The sequence below is a fragment of the Salvelinus sp. IW2-2015 genome, linkage group LG7 (genome assembly GCF_002910315.2).
Source record: "Salvelinus sp. IW2-2015 linkage group LG7, ASM291031v2, whole genome shotgun sequence".
NCBI lineage: Eukaryota > Metazoa > Chordata > Actinopteri > Salmoniformes > Salmonidae > Salvelinus > Salvelinus sp. IW2-2015.
The window spans coordinates 11,753,857-11,776,900 of record NC_036847.1 but is presented as its reverse complement, the minus strand read 5'-3'; the positions used below and the strand labels follow the sequence as shown (position 1 = coordinate 11,776,900).

General features: G+C 43.2%; 2 protein-coding genes across 2 annotated transcripts in view; one reads left to right on the top strand and one right to left on the bottom strand.

Annotated features, from left to right (window-relative positions):
* Positions 1–3,121, top strand: part of zmynd12 (zinc finger, MYND-type containing 12) — an 11,404-nt gene extending 8,283 nt beyond the window's left edge. Inside the window, exons 7-8 of the mRNA XM_023990983.2 lie at positions 513–658; positions 2,843–3,121. Coding sequence (XP_023846751.1) covers positions 513–658; positions 2,843–2,971 — 275 coding nt within the window. The 3' untranslated portion in view covers positions 2,972–3,121. The remainder of the gene's footprint in view (positions 1–512; positions 659–2,842) is intronic.
* Positions 3,122–3,455: 334 nt separating this feature from the next.
* The window catches only part of LOC111966388 (beta-citrylglutamate synthase B), a 28,217-nt gene continuing 8,628 nt past the window's right edge, over positions 3,456–23,044 (bottom strand). The window contains exons 2-5 of the mRNA XM_023990982.2: positions 20,155–20,385; positions 14,102–14,188; positions 9,509–9,712; positions 3,456–7,996 (exon numbers count right to left, since the gene is read on the bottom strand). Coding sequence (XP_023846750.1) covers positions 7,485–7,996; positions 9,509–9,712; positions 14,102–14,188; positions 20,155–20,385 — 1,034 coding nt within the window. The 3' untranslated portion in view covers positions 3,456–7,484. The remainder of the gene's footprint in view (positions 7,997–9,508; positions 9,713–14,101; positions 14,189–20,154; positions 20,386–23,044) is intronic.

Sequence of the window (23,044 nt, the reverse complement as noted above, 5' to 3'; positions counted from 1 at the left end):
TGTGTGTGTGTGTGTGTGTGTGTGTGTGTGTTTTCAAATGATCCCCATGCCCATAAAGCCCCTGCCTAATGGGACAACCACATAGCAGGCTTAACTTGCCCAGCCATAAATTGTCCGTCTTTCACTTAAACAATGGGAATGAACCAGGAAGATCTGTTTTAGGCTATGCCTACTGGAATTCCTTACAGTTTGGTTGTTGTCAGTGAAATATAAAGTCCCCCCACCACCCCAAATCTTCCATTTACATACATGATTTGTGTGAGAGTCTATTGGAAATTAATGAAATTCTTCTATAGGCATGACAGATAATGAAAAAGCAGGAAACCTATATTTCAGTTTGTATTCAGTGGTCACAGTCAATAATTCTGCCCTGAATACTCAATAATTCTGCCCTTGAGACCCTTACCGCTGATCTGTAGGCCCATAGTTCTGTGCGGTTTAGGTTTAGTTTTGACCTGGAAGTGAATTCATTAGCGTAAATGTGTGTGTGTTTTGTATTGATCTCCATGAAGATGAAGCTCAGCAGGCGGAAGCGGACCAGATGCTAAGGGCCATGCTGAAGGTTCAGGAGAGTAGCCCCAAGCAGGCTACGGCCCAGAACACCCTAGTGGCCCACTCTCTGGCCATGCTGTGGTTCCTAGGAGGATCCCCAGGCAAGGTGAGGTGTTATGATGACCAGTGATCTGGTGGTTACTGGTGACACCCTGACACATTTCCCTCCACCTTGTGCTTCCCATGGAGCGCTGTCTAGAGACAGGATTAGTTTCTAATTGGTAAAGCTTTAAAGATTATTACTCTGGCGGGATTTAGTGGGACTCGATGCGACTGGTCTTATACTTTAACTGCCCTCCTCGGGCTTCTGGCCAGGCAACTTCTCTCTGATCTCACAAGTATGCTGGTGCTTAGTGGGGGATTTTGGGAGTGTTATCCAGGGATGTAGCTAGTATGCATATCTATGAGAAAGGAGAAAGGTCATGCAAATGGAGAGAATGATTTGCCAGGAGAAGTTTAATAGTTGACCTCGTGAAGGTCACTCAATCCCATTGACCAACGAATTACCCAAGGAGGGAGTCTCTGAGTTTAATGCATCAGAAAGGGAGTCAGGGGGGATAAGGTATTTATAGTTATGGCAGCGTTTCCCAAACTTGGTCCTGGGGACCCCAAGGGGTGCACGTTTTGGTTGATTATTTGAATCAGCTGAGTAGTGCCAGCTGATATAAATGATCAAAGCTTGATGATTAGTTTATTATTTGAATTAGCTGAGTAGTGCCAGCTGATACAAATGATCAGAGCTTGATGATTAGTTTATTATTTGAAATTAGCTGAGTAGTGCCAGCTGATACAAATGATCAGAGCTTGATGATTAGTTTATTATTTGAATTAGCTGAGTAGTGCCAGCTGATACAAATGATCAAAGCTTGATGATTAGTTTATTATTTGAATCTGCTGAGTAGTCCCAGCTGATACAAATGATCAAAGCTTGATGATTAGTTTATTATTTGAATCTGCTGAGTAATGCCAGCTGATACAAATGATCAAAGCTTGATGATTNATTAGTTTATTATTTGAATCTGCTGAGTAATGCCAGCTGATACAAATGATCAAAGCTTGATGATTAGTTTATTATTTGAATCTGCTGAGTAATGCTAGGGCAAAAATCTAAACGTGCACCACTTGGGGTCCTGAGGAATGAGTTTGGAAAAACCCTGAGTTATGGTCTTTAGTTCAATAGGACACAATGTCTTGGCGAGAGTAAATAACACACAAACCCTGAACGTCTCCCACTGTCCCATGTCTGCTTCGATCTCTCCAGTCCCTCCCTCGCTGTTGTTGCAGGGATCAGGAGCAGCAGCTCTCGTCACATGACAACAAAGATAGTAAGAGGAGTTGTCTAAAGTACATGCAGTAGAGATCTGGAACAGGCTATGATTGATCGACCTTCAATGGGGGTTGAATGAAGCTCAGCTTGGCTAGCCATTACAGTGCATCTTAATGACAGTTGCTTGTCACCTATACCTCATCTGCACTGATCTGAAAAGGAAAGTGGGAGAAGCCAAAGAGAGGAGACTTGGTTTTAAATGCTATGTTCTTTCAGATCAGTGTGGTTGAAGGAGAAATATGAGGACAGGAAGCCACTATTAGAGATGACTGAAATTCACCTATAGTCTGGCTAGGCATGACAGACAATGAAAAAGCAGGAAAACCAAGGACACATTTTTCATTCAATACCATATTTCAGTAGTGGTGTATAAACATATATATTTTCCCCATTGTCCGTAATAACTGGAAAAAGTTAGATTCCCTTTACAGTTGGATGCTTCCAGAATTAGGCATGTGTGTAAACTGGCTGCATTGGTATGGATGAAGATACTGAATAAGCCTTACTGTGGCAGGTTTTATTGAATCTATCCAAAATACTGACTGCACTTAATTTCCATTGCTACATTTGTCAATAAACAAAACATTTTTAGATATTGCCTGAATCATTTCAGTTCAATACCTTTCATCATGGTACATTAACATCAGAAGATTTGTATTTATTTTGTCTGGTTTGTAAAACGTCCCAGGCAGTGTCTCAGTAGTTCCAAATACTTTTCTTTCCTCGTCTTCATTCCTCCATAGCCGCTGATAGATCAAAGGACTGGATATGTTTTCAACTGTCCTTTCAGATCAGTGAGCATGGTGCTAAGGAAGCTTTTAGAGACTGTTGGGGCAAAGCCCAGTTTTACAGTGATACATATTACGTATATAAATGAATATACTGTTTTATACACACAACAGGCAGTGGGTGCAATGGCTTTACTGTGTGTGTGTGTGTGTGTGTTTGTGTGTGTGTTGTCAGGCACTGGAGTTTGGCAGGAAGGCCCTGCAGTCCAGCCAGCTGGTCCCAGACCATAGCCTGACAGAGCCCATCCAGAGCCTGCTGCAGCTGGCAGCAGAGAGAGGCCCACACCTTACCATCGCAAGCTGACTGCCCGTCTGCCTGACCGCCTGTCTTCTTGACTGCTTGTCCATCCACCAGCCGGCTACCTCCTCAGCTCAACACAAAAGAAGCACGCTCTATACATGAAAAAATGGGCCATAGTAGAATCATTACAGAATAAAAGATGTTGTGACTTTCCATGGTGACTTCTGATAGGATTTGACTGAACAGTAAGGATGTGTCATACCGGTATGTGTGTTTTTGAGTTGAGAATACAAAAGACCCATGATGCAGACATGTTGGGAGAGGTACATTTCAGATGTGACGTTCAGGCTCATATATGTCCACACTTGAGACATCTTTTATTCCCATTTGTGGGTATTAAGTATGCAATTACACTGTTGCCATGTAGTTTCTAAATAAATACCAGGTAAGTCAAAATTAGCGTCACCCCGTTTTCATTAATAAGATAATACTGACATCTCATTGTACGTAAGTGAAACTTTACTTGAATAGTGACAGAACACATGTCTGTTTTGAATAATGACTCATTTTATTTGAATAAAAAAAAGAGGTGTGTCTTTACATAATTTTTGCATTACTAAATATATCAGCTAGAACCAAATTTAGGATCCATTTTTGCCATGCTGTCAAAATGGTTCACATAATAATGATAAGAGTAATGATTGACCCTATTTCTTCACACAAAATTCTTGCATGACTCGAGCCTGCAGATGCATGGCATTAGCGGTCCAAAACGTCATCATTTATATACGTTTTTAATATTTCATCATACACAGATGGTTTGAAGGTGACATTTCTTGTGTTATGGATTATATTGAATTTGTATTTGAACCCACAAAGTTTAATCAAATCATGAAAAAAAATAGGGCATATCAGTAGCAGTTTATTGATCAACTAAATATATCAATCAATATTGTAAACCTTAGAGCAAATTCAGGCTATTTTCTGAAAACAATGGATGGATGAAAGCACCCTAAGGAACTATTTCAAGTCCTACATATGTACAGGTCATTTCTGACATGTCTTTATTATTATTTATATCAAAACACAAAGAATAAATGTTAAATTCATTTCACTACTAGTATTATTAGTATTGAATTTTTACAACAATGCTTGTTTTTGGCATTCAGATTCATTTCCTATGTGTTGAGAGGCAGAGAAACTCAGAGACACATTGGATTCCTCAATTCCCTTTCAAATATATGAGCCAAATACACATTAGCAGCAATTCAGAAATAAATAGTCACTTTTAAGTAGTGTTGTGTACACAGTCACCAATGAGGATAGTCACAAACCCTTCACACAGCAGAGGTCAGTACAGAACAGGCTTGGAGTGTTACATCGTCAAACCAGCACCAATTTGATAGCTTTAGCCATGTCATAAATAGAATAGCCAGTGTAACCTGTTCTCGTCAATTGGTTCCTTGTCTCCTTCCTATGATGGGCACTGATCGGAAAAGACCGGATAGATGAAATCAATGACTAGTTGGGGGTGCTGCCAGGCCAGTTTGAACCGTGATTTCCTATCAGTGTCCACAAAGGAATTGGGATGATAAGGCATTTTAAGTGTTTTTGGACACATACTGAACCATACTGAGTAAATGAATCTAGATATGCTGTAGGTTATATGAATGTAGTGAAAAGGGATATTATTCCAACAATGCATAAAATTGCCGTCCTTGAATTCTTTCCTATGGCTAGTCTTAAGGTCTAGAGGATGTGTTCGCTTTACATTAATCTAAAAAAGAATGAATGTGGAATGACACAGGCTTCATAAAAAACACAATAAACGTAACCTTTAAAAAAAAAAGGGACAACAATTGTAGACCAATCACCCAAAAGCTGTGGAAGGAAGCAGGGTGACTTAGACTTATGGTGATGAACAGACCCCGTGGCCCTATGTCAAGTACATGGGAATCACAGTTCTCAGAGGGATACTTCATAATGCTGGACAAATCACAGTACTGTAAATGGTGTTAAATCCCAGGGGAGCCGCTGAGATACTTGACAGCTTTTCCCCAAAAAGTCACAAATTCTTTGCCACGTTCACATTTGGCACGCTTGTGATTACTGCCTCAGACCCCTGTTAGATTCCAGACCGTTAGTAAATCGCCCCCCACAAAAATCAAGCTTCACAGCGGCCTCACTTTATTTGAGACAAGATTAGTGCACACAAACCACTTTTTTCCTTAAAAAATACCATAGATTAGCGGAAAAAACACTGAACATCATAAAACAAGCAAGGAAAAAAAGTGCACGTTAACCTTCATGGTACACCACATTTTTTAATAGTTTAACATTTATTTTTTTGTTTGTCATCAATACACATTTTAGGCAGATCTGTAGCTAGGATGGATATGTCACATGCCTTAGGAGTGGGGATGAGATCAAGGCTGCTTCCCTGAGTTATGTTTGAGAGTCAACTGTTTGACATAGAAGCCTTCTACATATGGGTTATGGGCCTCAACAATAATGGCTAGTCACTAAGTGGCACAAAGTAGGGTGGCTTGTGCTTTGGATGATTGCTGCGAATGCTTTTTGGTTGATGGCGGATGCCCCAGAGTTGATACGTAGTGGATAGGTCTTTTTTTAAGGCTGAGTGGTAGAAGATTTACCGCAATTAACCAACAGCTTAAGAGAGAAGCTCTAGGCCACAGATATCCCTGGAGAAGTTTTCCTTTTGAGGAATGAAACGGTAACATTCTATCAAACACACTGTAAAAAAAAAGATAGTATTGTTTTGCATTTTATTTGTACAAGTTTATGAAGTTTAGCTATCTTGAGAAGAATAAACAGTAATTTGTCATCGGCCAAAACATTAGGCCGATTAACCGCATTTAGCCAAATCCACAGAAATGTTAGCACGCATGTTCTTTGTTAAAACTTTATTTTTGACATTGCATGTTCTGTACAACCCAATCTGTTGTACACAATAGCTTACCAAAATGTTTAAGTTTAGAAAGTTTACAGTTATTTCAGCCCCTAGGATTTTCATATCAGCCCGATACTAGTAAGCATGGACACTTCTAAAATTATTATTTACAAACAATTTACTTGACTATATTTACGTCCTATGGAGGGATCAAAGCTTGTAAAGTCAAGGCTCACTTGAAACCACAAGGATGCTGGCAGATATGTGTGACTCAAAGTAGTTTATTCTATGGCAGTGAGAAGTTCTGTTTTGAGGTATATTATTCTTGTAGGTGTAGTGACAGCTTCCGCACTGTAACTCACTGTTCCTAGACGGATCCAACTTTCTTCCCAAGAACTATAAAATGAAGAAAAATAAACTGTGTCTCATAAGAGAGTCTCCGTTTGACTATTGTTCCTGTAAAAAGCGTTAAAAAAAAAAAGCGAATAAAAAGAAGCCCCTAAAAACATGAAATTGAAAACAGAGTGACTGTAGGCTCGGTTTTGGGTCAATTGTGCTTGACCTATGCTTATGTATTTCTAGATGGATTCTCTTGAGAGGAAATAGTGTAGTGTTGTTACTATACAAGGTGCTCCTAAGCAATGGTCCTAGGTCAGTTCTGTTATTCTAATGAGCTCTAAGATGTTCTGACATCTTCAATTAAGAGTTAGGGGAAGGGAAGTCAGACCATAGATCCAGTGTTTAGGAGCTCCTTGTCAGTGTTGGGGGGTAAGTTCCATTTTGATTCCAGACAATTCATGAATTTAATGCAAATGAAATGTGATGACGATTTGTATTTGATGATTTTCAATCATCCTATTTCCAGAATTAACTGAGGTAGAAGATGGAATTGGCCCCAATCTGCACTTAATAGTCCCTGTGACAGTGTAACCTGTCTGTCCTCTGCTACATGGAGCTGGTGGGCAGTCTATCTAGTCCTCTGTGTGTACCCCTCTCCCAGTCATGGAGAAAATCCCATGCAAAACAATTCATTTCACCAACAGTAAATCAAGCCTGGCTACGTCCTCAGTGGTTGATCTACAACGACGACCACGCATCAATCTCATTCTCCAAAATACAGTTCTGTAGTGTGTGCTCGCTCAATAGGATGGACAGATTTCCGTTGACTATGTGCTGGTGTATGTAACGCTCTTTAGGGTTCTCCCCAAAAAAACACTCTTGCTCAACTCACCCTCACAAAGCAATTGAAAACAAAAAGATTCCGTAATTCAGCTAACCTTCTGGATCCCACTTCTGCCACCAACTGCAGTTGTAAACTAACTGGGTTGTTTGCAGTGGGGGAGAAGAGTCAGGGGAGCAGCCTTAGATCTCTATGTGTTTATGGGGGACGTTAGTATGAGAAGGCGCGTGCGTCTACATCTGTTCGTCATGTCAGTTTATGTGGTCATGGCATTTTTCATTACATTTTTGTTTGTTCAGCTCATGCTTTTGCATGTAACATCCTGCCTGTGTAACGTGTATTGGAGTTTGTGTTTGTGCTCTGCAACAGGAATGTCCACCGCCAAATGTTCACGTGTGTGTTTGTAAGTGTGTGTGTCTGTGGGTGCGTGTGTGTGTGTGTCTGAGTGTGTGTGAGTGTGCGTGCGTGCCTTGGCTGTGTCCAGCTCACTCAGTCAATAATTTGATCTCGTTGGCGAGGAGGGTGTTGAAGTTGTAGGCCGGGTCAGGGAGGTTGGGCAGGACCGGGCTGGGGCCAACTTGGCGGCTCGTGGGCTGCGGGGTGGTATCGGCCAGCTCGGGGTCGCTCTCGCTAGAAGTAGAGCCCACGCTCATGTTGCACACGGCCTCGGGCAGYACGYTGCTGRSYGCCGGRCACACCTCRGGCTCRCTGCTMGTCTCGCTGGCRCTGGACACCACCGAGAGCAGCGACATCTTGCGCGTGAGGCGGCTGGGCAGCAGCGAGAGAGCATGGTCGGCCACGATGCCTGCCACGTCCATGCCGCACGCCTGGTCGAAGGCGATGAAGCCCACGTTGGCGTTGGCCTCGCACACCACGAACGAGCCGTCGTTGAGCTGCAGCAGGTCGATGCCGCACACGTCCATGCCAAGGATGTTGGACACCTGCACCGCCAGCTGCTTGCCCTGCTCGCTCAGCGGGCACATCATCCCCACGCCGCCTATGGGAAAGAAGGGAACAATCGGAAAGGGACGTCAGTCACCACACACACCACCACACACACACACACACACAACACACACACACACACACACACACACACACACACACACACACACACACACACGACACACAAACACACACACACACACCACACACAACACCACACACACACACACACACACACGCACACGTCACCACTATCTGTGGACTGTTCACTGTGTGCCATACATGGACATTATTCACATTCTGAGGCCTCTATAGCGAGGAATCACAGAAGGACAGAGAAAACAGTGACCAATTCTCAGGACAACTATTTGTTGACGTCTTGTGAAATGTGGAATTATTCGTGTTTATTTTAGCGAAATAGATAGAAATAGGATGGACAAACACATACATCATATACTATATGACCCAGCCAGAGCAACTGAGAATCTATGCTTGCATAAGACAAAACCAAATCTTGTTATAACATCATGTGACACTTGTCATATAACTGTGGAACAATTGATGACCGATGACCCCAAAATGTCACAAGACATGAGTGTGTCGGCTAGCCTAAAACTGCAGATGTTATGACAAGCATAATCATGTCTGTCATCAATAACAAAGTCACGTTCAAGACAACTAACTATATTGTCCTTCTGTGATCAAATTCAAGTGCACTGCTCCTCTTACTGTCCCCTATGATATGGTGTGGTTTCCTAACATAGACAAACTATGACTCTGCAAAATCCACTGGAATCCTCTTGTGAACCACAAAATTAACAAAACTAATGGAAATAGCACGTTCAGGGTATAAAAAAAAATCTTAGCCAACGAATTAATTGAAAATAACATAACATAACAAAGCAACATTTTGTTTTATGGAACTCCATTAATCTCGGTTACTCAGAAGTACATTTCTGTGAGAAAGTTTCAAATTTTCTGATTTACTTCTGGGGGGGAATGCCGTTAACTGTGATTACCTTTGTGCAAAGGAAGGAAGCGAAATCTCCTCCCTCGCACACGGAATCTCTTGGCCAAACCCCTCCCGTCGCCGGTATTTTGTAGTCATGCATTCTTACAAAACAGACAATTTTGACTTTGTGGCTGTGGAATCTAGCGGAAACCGTTTATCAAACACACACAGGCTTAAAAATCTCTGCACCAGTTTAAGCACCGTCTTCGCCCAATCCCGATTCATTAAAATAATCAACACTCCTGCTCGTAATCACATAATTCTACGTGAGCCTTGACAGATTATTGCCGTTTTATCTGTCCACGAGAGATTAGAACTCCATAAAAAAACAGATTTGACTCTGACCTTGGTTTTCTCTAGCGATAACCAGTTTATAGACACTGTGGTGACAGCATCACATAAACAGCATCACATAAACCTCATTTATTTTCTGTCTGTAAAACCCTGATGAAGGCTACATGCCGAACGAAACGTGTCGGTTTTAATAAAGAAGAATAAAAAACAAATTGTCCAAGAATAATATCCTTCTCTCCTCTGTCCAGCATCACTCACCCAGGGAGCAGTTGCTCTGCATGCGTCCATCGGTGGAGCAGCGCAGCATGGAGCCGATGACACGGCCGCCCACCAGCACCACCCGGACGTCGCGACCGTGCGACTCTTTCACGTACTCCTGGAAGAGGTAGGGGGCGTCGTGGCGAATCAGGTGGCTCAGGTCAGCCAGGTGGTGCTTGTCCCTGGCCAGGAACACTGCCTTTCCTGTGAGAGAGGGGTGGGGGGTGGGGGGGGTTTGTTGAGGAGTGGAGGGTAGGGAGAAATGTAGAACTTTTCATTGCATCTCAAGAATCTCAAAGATGCTTTAAAAAGAAAAAGAAACATTAGGCTATTGATAGTTCATGGCCTGGACAATGATCGAGTTAAACAGAAAGTGAGCAAAGGTTTTCAGTCACAAAGGTCATCATTCATTCCTCTGACCATTGCCCTCCTGACCATGTAATACTCTGCTCACAGTGCCTTCAGAAAGTATTCACACCCCTTGACCTTTTCCACATTCTGTTGTGTTACAAAGTGGGATTAAAATGGATTTAAATGTCTTTTTTTTTGTGTCAACGGTCGACACAAAATACTCCGTAAAAAAATATTACCTTTATTTAACTAGGCAAGTCAGTTAAGAACAAATTCTTATTTACAATGACAGCATACCCCAGCCAAACCCTAACCCGGACGGCGGACTCCCAATCACGGCCGGTTGTGATACAGCCTAGAATTGAACCAGGGTCTGTAGTGACGCCTCTAGCACTGAGATGCAGTGCCTTAGACCGCTGAGCCACTCGGGAGCCCTAAATAAAACACTAATATATGTTGATTAGATAAGTATTGAAACCCTGAGTCAATACATGTTAGAATCAACTTGGGCAGCGATTACAGTTGTGAGTCTTTCGGGATTGTCACCTGGAATGCACAACATTTGCCCATTATTCTTTAAAGAATTCTTCAAGCTGTCAAATTGGCTCGTGATCATTGTTAGATTTTCAAGCAGATTTAAGTCAAAACTGTAATTCGGCAACTCAGGAATATTCACTGCATTCTTAGTAAGCAACTCCAGCGTAGATTTGGTCTTGTGTTTTAGGTTATTGTCCTGCTGAAAGATGAATTCATCCAGTCTGTGTATATATCCGGTGGCGGTCTGTGTATATTTGTAAACAGCTGGTGCACAAAATGTAATATTTTACATTAACTCTGTACCGGTATCCCCTGTATATAGCCTCACTACTGTTATTTTACAGCTGCTCTTTAATTATTTTCTTTTTCTTTTTTTTTCTTATCTATTTTTTACCTAACATTTATTAATCACAAAACTGCATTGTTGGTTAAGGCCTTGTAAGTAAGCATTTCACTGTAAGGTCTACACCTGTTCGGCGCATGTGACAAATACAATTTGATATCCCAGTGTCTGGTAGAAAGCAGACTGAACCAGGTTTTAGGTCCCCAGTCCTTAAGAATTACAAGCATATCCATAACATGATGCAACCACCACTATGCTTGAAAATATGGAAAATGTGCCCTGACCTTAGAGAGCCTTTTTATGTCTCTATTTGGTTTAGTCAGGGTGTGATTTGGGGTGGGCATTCTATGTTCTTTATTTCTATGATTTGTGACTCTGTTTTGGCCGGGTATGGTTCTCAATCAGGGACAGCTGTCTATCGTTGTCTCTGATTGGGAATCATACTTAGGCAGCCTGTTTTGCCACTTTAGGTTGTGGGATGTTGTTTTTGTTAGCTCTGGTGAGCCTTCAAGACGTTACGTTCGTTGTTCTTTTGTTGTTTTGTTTGGTGTTCGGTTTTTAATAAAGAAGCATGAACACGCTGCACCTCGTACCACGCTGCACCTCGTATTCAGGACATAAAGTTCATTGCTTTGCCCCATTTTTTGCTATATTACTTTAGTGCTTTGTTATACAGGCTGTTATACAGGCTTCGTTCTTCACTCTGTCATTTAGGTTAGTATTGTTGAGTAACTACAATGTTGTTGATCCATCCTCAGTTTTCTCCAATCCCAGCCATTAAATGATGTCACGGTGAAACCCCTGAACGGTTTCCTTACTCTCTGGGTACTGAGTTAGGAAGGATGCCTGTATCTTTGTAGTGACTCTGTATTGATACACCATCCAAAGTGTAATTAATAACTTCACCATGCTCAAAGGGATATTGAATGTCGGCTTAATTTTTTTAAGCAGACATCTACCAATGGGTTCCCTTCTTTGAGAGGCATTGGAAAACATCCCTGGTCTTTGTGATTGAATCGGTGTTTGAAATTCACTGCTAGACTGAGGGACCTTACAATTATCTGTATGTGTGGGGTACAGAGATGAGGTAGTCATAAAAAAATGATGTTAAAGACAAGTTCTACAGCTGCACCATCGAGAGCATCCTAACAGGTTGCATCACTGCCTGGTATGGCAACTGCTCGGCATCTGACCGTAAGGCGCTACAGAGGGTAGTGCGTAGGGCCCAGTACATCACTGGGGCCAAGCTTCCTGCCACCCAAGACCTATATACTAGGTGGTGTCAGAGGAAGGCCCAAAACATTGTCAAAGACTCTAGTCACCCAAGTCATAGACTTTTCTCTCTGCTACCGCACGGCAAGTGGTACCGGAGCGCCAAGTCTAGGACCAAAAGGTTCCTTAACAGCTTCTACCCCCCAAGCCATAAGACTGCTAAACAATTCATCAAATGGCCACCCAAACTATTCACATTGTTTTTACACGGCTGCTATTCGCTGTTTATTATCTACATGTATGCATAGTCACTTCACAAATGACCTCGACTAACCTGTACCACCGCACATTGACTCGGTACCGGTACCCCCTGTATATAGCCTCGTTATTGTTATGTAATTTTCTTGTGTTACTTGTAGATTTTTTTATTTTAAAAATGTTTACGTTTATTTAGTAAATATTTTCTTAACTCTATTTCTTGAACTGCATTGTCGGTTGAGGGCTTATAAGGGAAGGGGGATACCTAGTCAGTTGTACATATTTATTATGTGACTTGTTAAGCACATTTTTACTCCTGAACTTATTTAGGCTTGCGATAACAAAGGGGCTGAATAGTTATTGACTCGAGACGTTTCAGATTTTCATTTTTAATTAATTTGTAAAAATGTAGTGAAAACATAATTCCACTTTGACATTGTGAGGAATTGTGTGTAGGCCAATGACACAAAAGCTCAAATTAATCAATTTAAAAATTCAGGCTGTCACACAACAAAATGTGGAAAAAGTCAAGGGGCGTGAATACTTTCTGAAGACACTGTGCGTACTTTCAGTATTTTTCTGAAGCTGACAGTGATAGTGTGAACACTGACACCTCTCACATGAAAGGCCATGTAACAATTTAAATGTAGTCATCTTTCAAGACACTCGGGACGCTGACTGAGAAGCCATGGTGGGGAGAGCAGAATGCCTCTCGCACTGGCTAGCAAAAATGCCAGGGCCCATTTTAATTAGTGCAGACTCTGTCCTCGTGCTCAGTGGCATGTCCTCTAACCCCAACACAGGTCAGCGTTGACTAAGGGACCAGGGAGGGAGACCTGTGAGAGGAGCATGTGAGTGTGGTGGGGTGTGTGTAGAGATATTCGAATAGGTTGAGTTGCTTACACCACGCAGACAGGACAAAATGGTAGCCATGACACCTCATAGCTGAGATCAAACAACAGGACATAGCAAGGCCCCATGGAACAGGAGCAAGACAGCTGTCCAATGAGATAGAGAGGGGGCACACTCACTAAAAACCAGTGTCAACCAGCCAACCAGATTACACACTCAACAAAGAGGATCACTTAGCTTTACATGTGAGAAAAGAAGGAACGACTCTGCCCGTTGGCATTGCTATTGGCTAGGTATTTGATTCTTAAGTCCTGTTAAATGCTCAAGAAATGGCTCATTGGCTGATATCCACCAATGGTCACTTTCCTTAACAATGCCTTGTCTTGATAGTCTATGCTCTGTCGCTACCCAAAGCCTATTATCCATACAGACAATGGACGGCCAACTCAAGTGTCAATGACTATGAATAGATAGGTTGATGGGCCGGTAGGCCTCTGTGTAATAGCCCGGGGTCAATCTCTTCCCAAAATGGTAGGGTTCTAAAAAAGGTCTCTGGCAATCCTTCTATAAAATATGAAAAGAAAGGGACCGTGATTAATATGGGTTTAAATAAGCTGTCAAAGATTCGTACTTGGTGCTTTCCTCAAACAATTAGCACTCCTTTGTCAAATTATATTAGGTGGACCAAGGTGCCACTGGCCACAATGCATATTTGACCTTGATTTAACTTTGCAAGTCAGTTAAGAACAAATTCTTATTTACAATGACGGCCTACCCCAGCCAAACCTAGTCAACACTGGGCCAATTGTGCACCGCCCTATGGGACTCCCAATCACGGCCAGATGCGATACAGCCTCAATTCGAACCAGGTAATATGACACCTCTTACACTGAGATGCAGTGCCTTAGACCGCTGCGCCACTCGGAAGCCCATAAATGGTGGAAGAGGATTAGAGAGAGACAGGTTTGCATAAACACAGAAGCCTGGGCTGTAAAGAGACAGCAATGAGAGAGGGGAGGGATGGTCGCAGTCAGACTGACCTCTGTGACCACGAGTGTTCTTCACCACCACGGGGTAGCCCAGCGGTTCCGCCTCGTCGATCATCTTGCGGAAGTTCTCGTGTCCTCCTACAAAAACACACAAGACAGACACACATACACATTACAATTTGTCCAATGATCAAACCCTCTCTATTAACCCTCCGTGTACCTCAGTCATTTGACCGTGTGGAATGGGGTTTGTTGCTATAGGATCCATGTTGTGACTTGTGAAGCAAGAAGTAGAGTAGTGTAGTCTTTATTATCCCAGGGTGGCAATTGATTTTGCAGCATGTAGTAAAAACACATTGAACACATGACAATAATACACACCAAAACAATAAATAGAGCAATATGTACACAACTAACAGTATTTCAGACATATTCGTTTTAAACTTGGAGAGCCTGTATCTGCCCTCTGAGGGAAGCAAGATAAATTCATCAAACAAGGGATGCTGGGAGTCCTTCAGAATGGATTGCGCCTTACGGATGACTCGTGGCTGATAAGAAATGATTGCCATTGGAAGAGGATTGCTGTGGGTACGTCATTCTGTGTTTATACTTGGCTGTTTTATCGTCTCTGACTTTTCATGTGACTATATCTGATAATACTTCTAATACAATTGACCATTAAGAACACTATTGACATTTAAACGTCATTTGGAGAGAGAGAGCTCTGCTTCAGTTTGCTCTGTCTGGGACTGAACTGTTTGGAATATTGAACACTGAAATTTGAGCGAGAAGGAAACACAGGATCATTTAGATTTTTTCTGTGCTCTCGGTCTCTGGTCTGGCGTTTTAACAGAGAACCAGATGTGAGCTGCCCTGCACATGCCTTTTTCAAAAAGCACACGTCCACACTGCTGTGAGAATGAGAGAGGGAGACAGAAAAAGAGAGAGAGAACAAGAGAGAGACACAGAGAGAGTGAGAGCAGCACATACACTTTAAAGCTCAGTTCTACCATGTCACTGGCTGCTGCGGCGGGGTTAGAGCCAGAGGAGGGGAGGGGCAAGAGGGAGGGATCTTTTCAAAGTCATGAAGGTGGAGGGGCACATTACATAAGCGCTCCAGCTTCCCTGCACCGCCTGGTCTGCCTGGCCTCTTTTTTCTGAATGCTATTCGGGAAAGATTATCCCTGCTGCCCTTGCCAAAACACACGGCATTCGATTTTTTGCAGTGGCAAAAAACAAATCAAAATCCAGTCGCTGTCAGATTTGATGTAGTCTAACAACAAAACAAAAACACAGCGAATGTGTGGTTTTGGCTTAGGACGTACAGGCCCTGTTGCCTGCCTGTGTTCTTACACATCCTGCTTTGTCCAACGTAAAGAAGGAAGAAATTCCATGGAAAATGTGACAAACACCCCAAAATGACACAGATTATTTGTGTCGGAGAAAGGGATGATGATAGAGGAGGGGATTGGGTGTGAGATGCTCTTTCTGTTTTGATTCTTAAGATCAACTATCGGGTGACTTTTTATGTTAATCCTGGTTGTAGAACCGTTTGTCATGACTATGTCTAGACTACGTCTACACTCAGACCAACTCAAGTGCATTTAAAAGCATGCTTGGCGAATCATTCACTGCAAGGCAGGTAGCCTAGTGGTTAGAGCATTGGACCAGTAACCGAAAGGTTGCTGGATCGAATCCCTGAGCTGACATGGTAAAAAGATGTCATTCTACCCCTGAACAAGGCAGTTAACCCACTGTTCCCCGGTAGGCCGTCATTGTAAATAACAATTTGTTCTTAACTGACATGCCTAGTAAAATATTTTAAAAGGCATATCTCCGATACAAGGATGCACCCAATTCATTATCACTGCCCTCACTCCAAGAACAAAGAGAGCAGCTGTGCTTTGATTTAGTAGTCTTCCGCTTTATGTACAATCTGCGGTAGAGTGTAAGGACTTTTGATTCGTGATAATGTTGTAGATCAAGATTTGAAGCAGTATATCCTTAGTTATTATAGTCCAATATATATCCATAGAAGATCTCAAGTAATGTGTGTGTGTGTGTGTGTTTTAACCCTTCACTTGTGGTCAGATGTCTGCGCTATAAAGGGCCACTCTGCTGAGGAATTCATTTGGAAGAGAGCGCTGCCTATTCTGGGCAGTAAGGTTGCTGAGCAATACACATTCTCCTGGAGGGGATAAGTTGAGTTGTTGACCAGTTTGAACCATTTGTTTTTAAGTACCATGTCAGTCAGCTCTCTGTTAACCTCATGTTAATGCCATATTTAAAGTATGGGTAGTTCTGTACCGACCAATAAGAAGTGCATCATGTGACAGTATATAAGCCATGTAAAAAAAACTCAAGCTTCCCTGGTATTGGTTGAAGCGCAACCCTTCCATCGCGATGAATTAAACAATTGAACCTGGACAAACTGTCCGAGATTCCTCGAGTCGACTCCTTACAAGCTGTCTTAAGTGTGGGTGCATACTGACTTGAACAAAGATACTGTACCTGTTGATTACCTGCCAGTGGTGCAGTAGCTCATTAAAAGGTATATAACTAAATATACTGAACAAAAATCTAAACATACAACAAATTTCAAAGATTTTACTGAGTTACAGTTTGTAAAAGGAAATCTGTAAATTGAACTAAATTCATTAGGCCCTACTCTATGGATTTTACATTACCGTGAATACAGATATGCATATGTTGGTCAGATTCCTTTAAAAAAAAGGTAGGGGCATGGATCAGAAAACCAGTCAGTATCTGGAGTGAACACCATTTGGCCATGAGGTCAAAGGAATTGTCTATAGAGCTCTGAGACAGGATTGTGTTGAGGCACAGATCTGGGGAAGGGTACCAAAACATTTCTGCAGCATTGAAGGTCCCCAAGAACACAGTGGCCTCCATTTTGAAATGGAACAAGTTTGGAACCACCAAGACACTTCCTAGAGCTGGCCGCCCGGTCAAACTGAGCAATCGGGGGAGAAGGGACTTGGTCAGGGAGGTGACCAAGAACCTGATGGTCACTCTGACAGATCTCCAGAGTTCTACTGTGGAGATGGGAGAACCTTCCAGAAGGACAACCATCTCTGTAGCACTCCACCAATCAGGCATGTATAGTAGAGTGGCCAGACGGAAGCCACTCCTCAGATAAAGGTACAACAGCCCGTTTGGAGTTTGCCAAAAGGCACCTAAAAGACTCTACAGACCATAAGCAACAACATTCTCTGGTCTGATGAAACCAAGACTGAACTCTTTGGTCTGAATGCTAAGTGTCACTTCTGGAGGAAACCAGGCACCATCCCTACGGTGAAGCATGGTGGTGGCAGCATCATGCTGTGGGGATGATTTTTAGCAGCAGGGACTGGGAGACTAGTCAGGATCGAGGGAAAGATGAATGCTTCTGGAGGAAACCAGGCACCATCCCTACGGTGAAGTATGGTGGTGGCAGCATCATGCTGTGGGGATGATTTTTAGCAGCAGGGACTGGGAGACTAGTCAGGATCGAGGGAAAGATGAATGCTCCGGACCTCAGACTGGGGCGAAGGTTCATCTTCCAACAGGACAACAACCCTAAGGAAACAGCCAAGATAATGCAGGAGTGGCTTCGAGACAAGTCTCAATGTCCTTGAGTGGCCCAACCAAAGCCCGGACTTGAACCCGATTGAACATCTCTGGATAGACCTGAAAACAGCTGTGCAGCGACACTCCCCATTCAACCTGACTGAGCTTGAGTGGATCTGCAGAGAAGAATGGGAGAAACTCCCCAAATACAGGTGTACCAATCTTGTAGTGCCATACCCAAGAAGAGTCGAGGCTGTAATCGCTGCCAAAGGTGCTTCAATAAAGTACTGATTAGAGGGTCTGAATACTTATGTAAATGTCATATTTCAGTAAAAGAAATTATACATTTGCAAACATTTAGAAAAACCTGTTTTTGCTTTGTCATTATGGGGTGTTGTGTACAGTCGTGGCCAAAAGTTTTGAGAATGACACAAATATGAATTTCCACAAAGTTTGCTGCTTCAGTGTCTTTAGATATTGTTGTCAGATGTTACTATGGAATACTGAAGTATAATTACAAGCATTTCATAAGTGTCGAATAATTTTATTGACAATTACATGAAGTTGATGCAAAGAGTCAATATTTGCAGTGTCGACCCTTCTTTTTCAAGACCTCTGCAATCCGCCCTGGCATGCTGTCAATTAACTTCTGGGCCACATCCTGACTGATGGCAGCCCATTCTTGCATAATCAATGCTTGGAGTTTGTCAGAATTTGTGGGKTTTTGTTTGTCCACCCSCCTCTTGAGGATTGACMAYMAATTCTCAATGGGATTAAGGTCTGGGGAGTTTCCTGGCCATGGACCCAAAATATCGATGTTTTGTTCCCCAAGCCACTTAGTTATCACTTTTGCCTTATGGCAAGGTGCTCCATCATGCTGGAAAAGGCAATGTTGGTCACCAAACTGTTCCTGGATGGTAGGGAGAAGTTGCTCTCGGAGGATGTGTTGGTACCATTCTTTATTCATGGCTGTGTTCTTAGGAAAAATTGAGTGAGCCCACTCCCTTGGCTGAGAAGGAACCCCGCACATGAATGTTCTCAGGATGCTTTACTGTTGGCATTACACAGGACTGATGGTAGCACTCACCTTGTCTTCTCCGGACAAGCTTTTTTCCGGATGCCCCAAACAATCGGAAAGGGGATTCAGAGAAAATGACGTTACCCCAGTCCTCAGCAGTCCAATCCTTGTACCTTTTGCAGAATATCCGTCTGTCCCTCATGTTTTTCCTGGAAAGAAGTGGCTTCTTTGCTGCCCTTCTTGACACCAGGCCATCCTCCAAAAGTCTTCGCCTCACTGTGCGTGTAGATGCACTCACACCTGCCTGCTGCCATTCCTGAGCAAGCTCTGTACTGGTGGTGCCGCGATCCCGCAGCTGAATCAACTTTAGGAGACGGTCCTGGCGCTTGCTGGACTTTCTTGGGCGCCCTGAAGCCTTCTTCACAACAATTGAACCGCTCTCCTTGAAGTTCTTGATGATCTGATAAATGGTTGATTTAAGCGCAATCTTACTGGCAGCAATATCATTGCCTGTAAAGCCCTTTTTGTGCAAAGCAATGATGACGGCACATGCTTCCTTCCAGGTAACCATGGTTGACAGAGGAAGAACAATGATTCCAAGCACCACCCTCCTTTTGAAGCTTTTAGTCTGTTATTCAAACTCAATCAGCATGACAGAGTGATCTCCAGCCTTGTCCTCGTCAACACTCACACCTGTGTTAACGAGAGAATCACTGACATGTCAGCTGGTCCTTTTGTGGCAGGGCTGAAATGCAGTGGAAATGTTTTTTGGGGATTCAGTTCATTTGCATGGTAAAGAGGGACTTTGCAATTCATCTGATCACTCTTCATAACATTCTGGAGTATATGCAAATTGCCATCAAACAAACTGAGGCAGCAGACTTTGTGAAAATTAATATTTGTGTCATTCTCAAAACTTTTGGCCACGACTGTAGATTTATGAGGGGAAAAAACTATTAAATCCATTTTAGAATAAGACTGTAAACGATGTTCAAGGCGGCTTATGGTAGAGAAATGAACATTAAATTATCTGGCAACAGCTCTGATGGACATTCATGCAGCCAGCATGCGAATTGCACGCTCCCTCAAAACTTGAAACATCTGTGGCATTGTGTTGTGTGACAAAACTACATTTTAGAGTGACCTTTTTTTGTCCAGCGCACAAAGTGCGCCTGTGTAATGATCATGCTGTTTAATCAGCTTCTTGATATGCTACACCTGTCAGGTGGATGGATTATCTTGGCAAAGGAGAAACATTTTTGAGAAATAAGCTTTTTGTGCTTATGGAACATTTCTGGGATCTCCTATTTCAGCTCTTGAAACATTTTCCCAACACTTTACATGTTACGTTTATATATTTTTGTTCAGTGTAGTTAGTTATCCAATTTCAGTTACAGAAATACATTTCAGCAAATCATTATAATCAAGGATGTAATCAACACAACATGAAAAGTCAAGGGATTATGGGTTTTCTAAGCTCAAGAATCAGAAATAATATGGACCAAGCTTTGGAGCTCACCGTAAGAGAAGGTGTCCGGGAGGGGGACCCCGTGGCCGGCCAGCTCCTGGAAGGTCCAGAACTTGTTGACGCAGTTGAGGATAGCCTGGGGCCGGTTGACAAGCCTGCAGCCCATCTTCTCCAGGTGGCGCAGAACCGTGATGTCGCTGTCCGACTGCACCCAGGGGGTGGGCACCCGCACCACCGCCACCTGAGGGTATGACGTCACCACCTCCTGCTCCACCCGCAGACCTGGGGATGAAAGGAGGGGGGGAGAGAGAAAAGAGAGGCCGCTATCTTAAAATATTCCCAATGTCACGTCACATAGCTTCATATAGACAGCTTTGGCAATTATTGATTGATCACATAGACAGGTTTCGCAATCTTCTACCGATATGGAAATGCAGGCTACACTTTTACTCATGAACGCCAACGGAAACATCAACATTTTTCTGAGCAACTCAGGTAGCGACAGTGGCTTGGCTTTGTCTGTATCACACAACAGAAGCCCAGACAACCTAGGAGTAGCTAGTGCCCATTTGGAACATTCAGGCCACGCCCATACATCTGTTCCCACTGCACCAAAAATGTAGTGCCTAGTCTAGCTGCGATCGGATACTACTGTGTTTGTGTATGCAGCTCGTCATTATGGAGCTGCTCTGGATGTACGAGTTCTGAGCTGGCTGTGAGTAGCAGAGGCGTGGGTCCAGGTAGGGTACTGTAGCCTAGTGGTGTAAGTGCTTCATTTGGACTGGGTCCTGCCTGCATCGCTCACTCACATCACAACCTGCCCACATCCTCATGCTCCCCCGTGGCACTGCCAACTTCTCTGGCCTCAGGGCCAAGATTCGTCGCCCCTGGAGGAGCACCGATCCCCAGCAGTGTACTTAATACAGCTTACAGTTCATTGCATGCTCCCAATATAGGAAGGTATCAGCACAAATAGGGGAGATTGAACCTAAATACACAAAAGAGATTTCTACGATCATGGACACAAGATGTACCACCAGCACCTATTCTCTGAATGATCTTGCACCACATGTTTGAGAAGGTATACAAGAGATAGCTATGTATATAGCCTATCTATAGATTGTGTACAAACATGTGTATTTATATTGACATAGTTTGCGTGTTTGAACGTTTTATTGTGCACGAGGTTACTCACTGTGAGATTTGAACTGGCAACTAACAGTCCATTTTGGCCTACTACCAGCCATTTTAATTCGGGAAGAAAGAACAATAAGGAGAGGCAGATGGGGTGATGATGGTACGCGAGGTGGAGCGGGGGAAGGAGGGAGGGAGGAGAGAGGCTTGTCACTGACGCAGCACTCTTCAATCCACCGTGACCTGCTTTTCAGCCATCTTAAGATCTCCACTCACCAAAGCGACAGCGTCAACGCTGGATCGACAGAGGTCGCAGTGACTGAGGCACACAAACAAAGGATAGGTGACAGGCTTCTCAAATACTGGCTCCTGATGCTAAAAGGAGCGCACAGAAAAAGGGAAGGACATAGGTCATTTTTGGTTCAAACGATGGTCAGAGAAATTAAAAATGGAAAAGGCTGGAGATGTATGCATAAAGAACTGCAGGGGCGGTGGGGGAAAAGTGTGTGTGTGTGGCGGGGGATGACTCTGAGAAGTGGAAAGCGTTTGTTTAGGAATAGCACAGCCTGTCAGCCCTCCCCTCACTCTCAGTATTCAAATCGGGGGATGATTCATACACACCCTTTTCTCCCCAATCACACTTTTGATTGTGCAGCCGTTGAGCGAGCCATGCTACAATTAAGTATTAAAGGACACCGGCCAAGACAGTGTCCAGATCACTTGTCTCGGTTTCCAAGGGAACTACACAGAGCACATTGAAAACCTCAATGAATCCGTTCATTCATTTGGGGCGAGTGGGTGCACTTATAGTACCATGTGAACATTCAGAAAACGTTCATATAACCTTCCAGTCAATGTAAATGGATTTCTCTAAAACGACGTTGGAGGCGGTTTATGGTAGAAAAATTAACATTTAATTCTCAGGCAACAGCTCTGGTGGACATTCCTGCAGTTAGCATGCCTGTCACGACTTCCGCCGAAGTTGGTGGCTCTCCTTGTTCGGGCGGCGTTCGGCGGTCATCGTCACCGGCTTTCTAACTGCCACCGATCTACGTTTCTTTTTCCATTTGTTTTGTTTTGATTGTACACACCTGGTTCCCATTACGTTAATATTTATTCCCTATTTAACCCTCTGGTTCCCACAAGGTTTTGTGCGTGTTTGTTCTTTGTTTAGTGTTCAAGACTTCTGTGAGCTGGTTTCTTTTCGAGTAAAGTACATCTTTTACTCAGTTCTGTGTCCTGCGCCTGACTCCGTCCTAACCGCTGCACATTGACACTTGACAATGCCAATTGTATGCTCCCTCAAAACTTGAGACATCTGTGGCATTGTGTTGTGTGACAAAACTGTACATTTTAGAGTGGCCTTTTATTGTGCCCAGCACAAGGTGCACCAGCTTCTTGATATGCCACACCCGTCAGGTGGATGGATAATCTTGGCAAAGGAGAAATGCTCACCAAAAGGGAGGTAAACAAATGTGTGCACAAAATTTAAGAGAAATAAGCTTTTTGTGCATATGGAAAATGTCTGATCTTTTACTTCAGCTCAAGAAACATGGGACCAACACTTTACATGTTGTGTTTATATTTTTGTTCAGTGTGTATATATATATATATATATATATATATCACCTGCTGTTCCGGAGGACTGAGTGATCTCATTCTCTCTGAAGCCGACGCGAGTAGGCCTAAGTCTTTTAAACGGGTTAACACACGTAAGGCCGTGGGGCCAGACGGAGTTCTAGGGTGCGTCATCGCGAAATGTGAAGACCAGCTGGCAGGCGTCTTCACAGGCATTTTCAACCGCTCC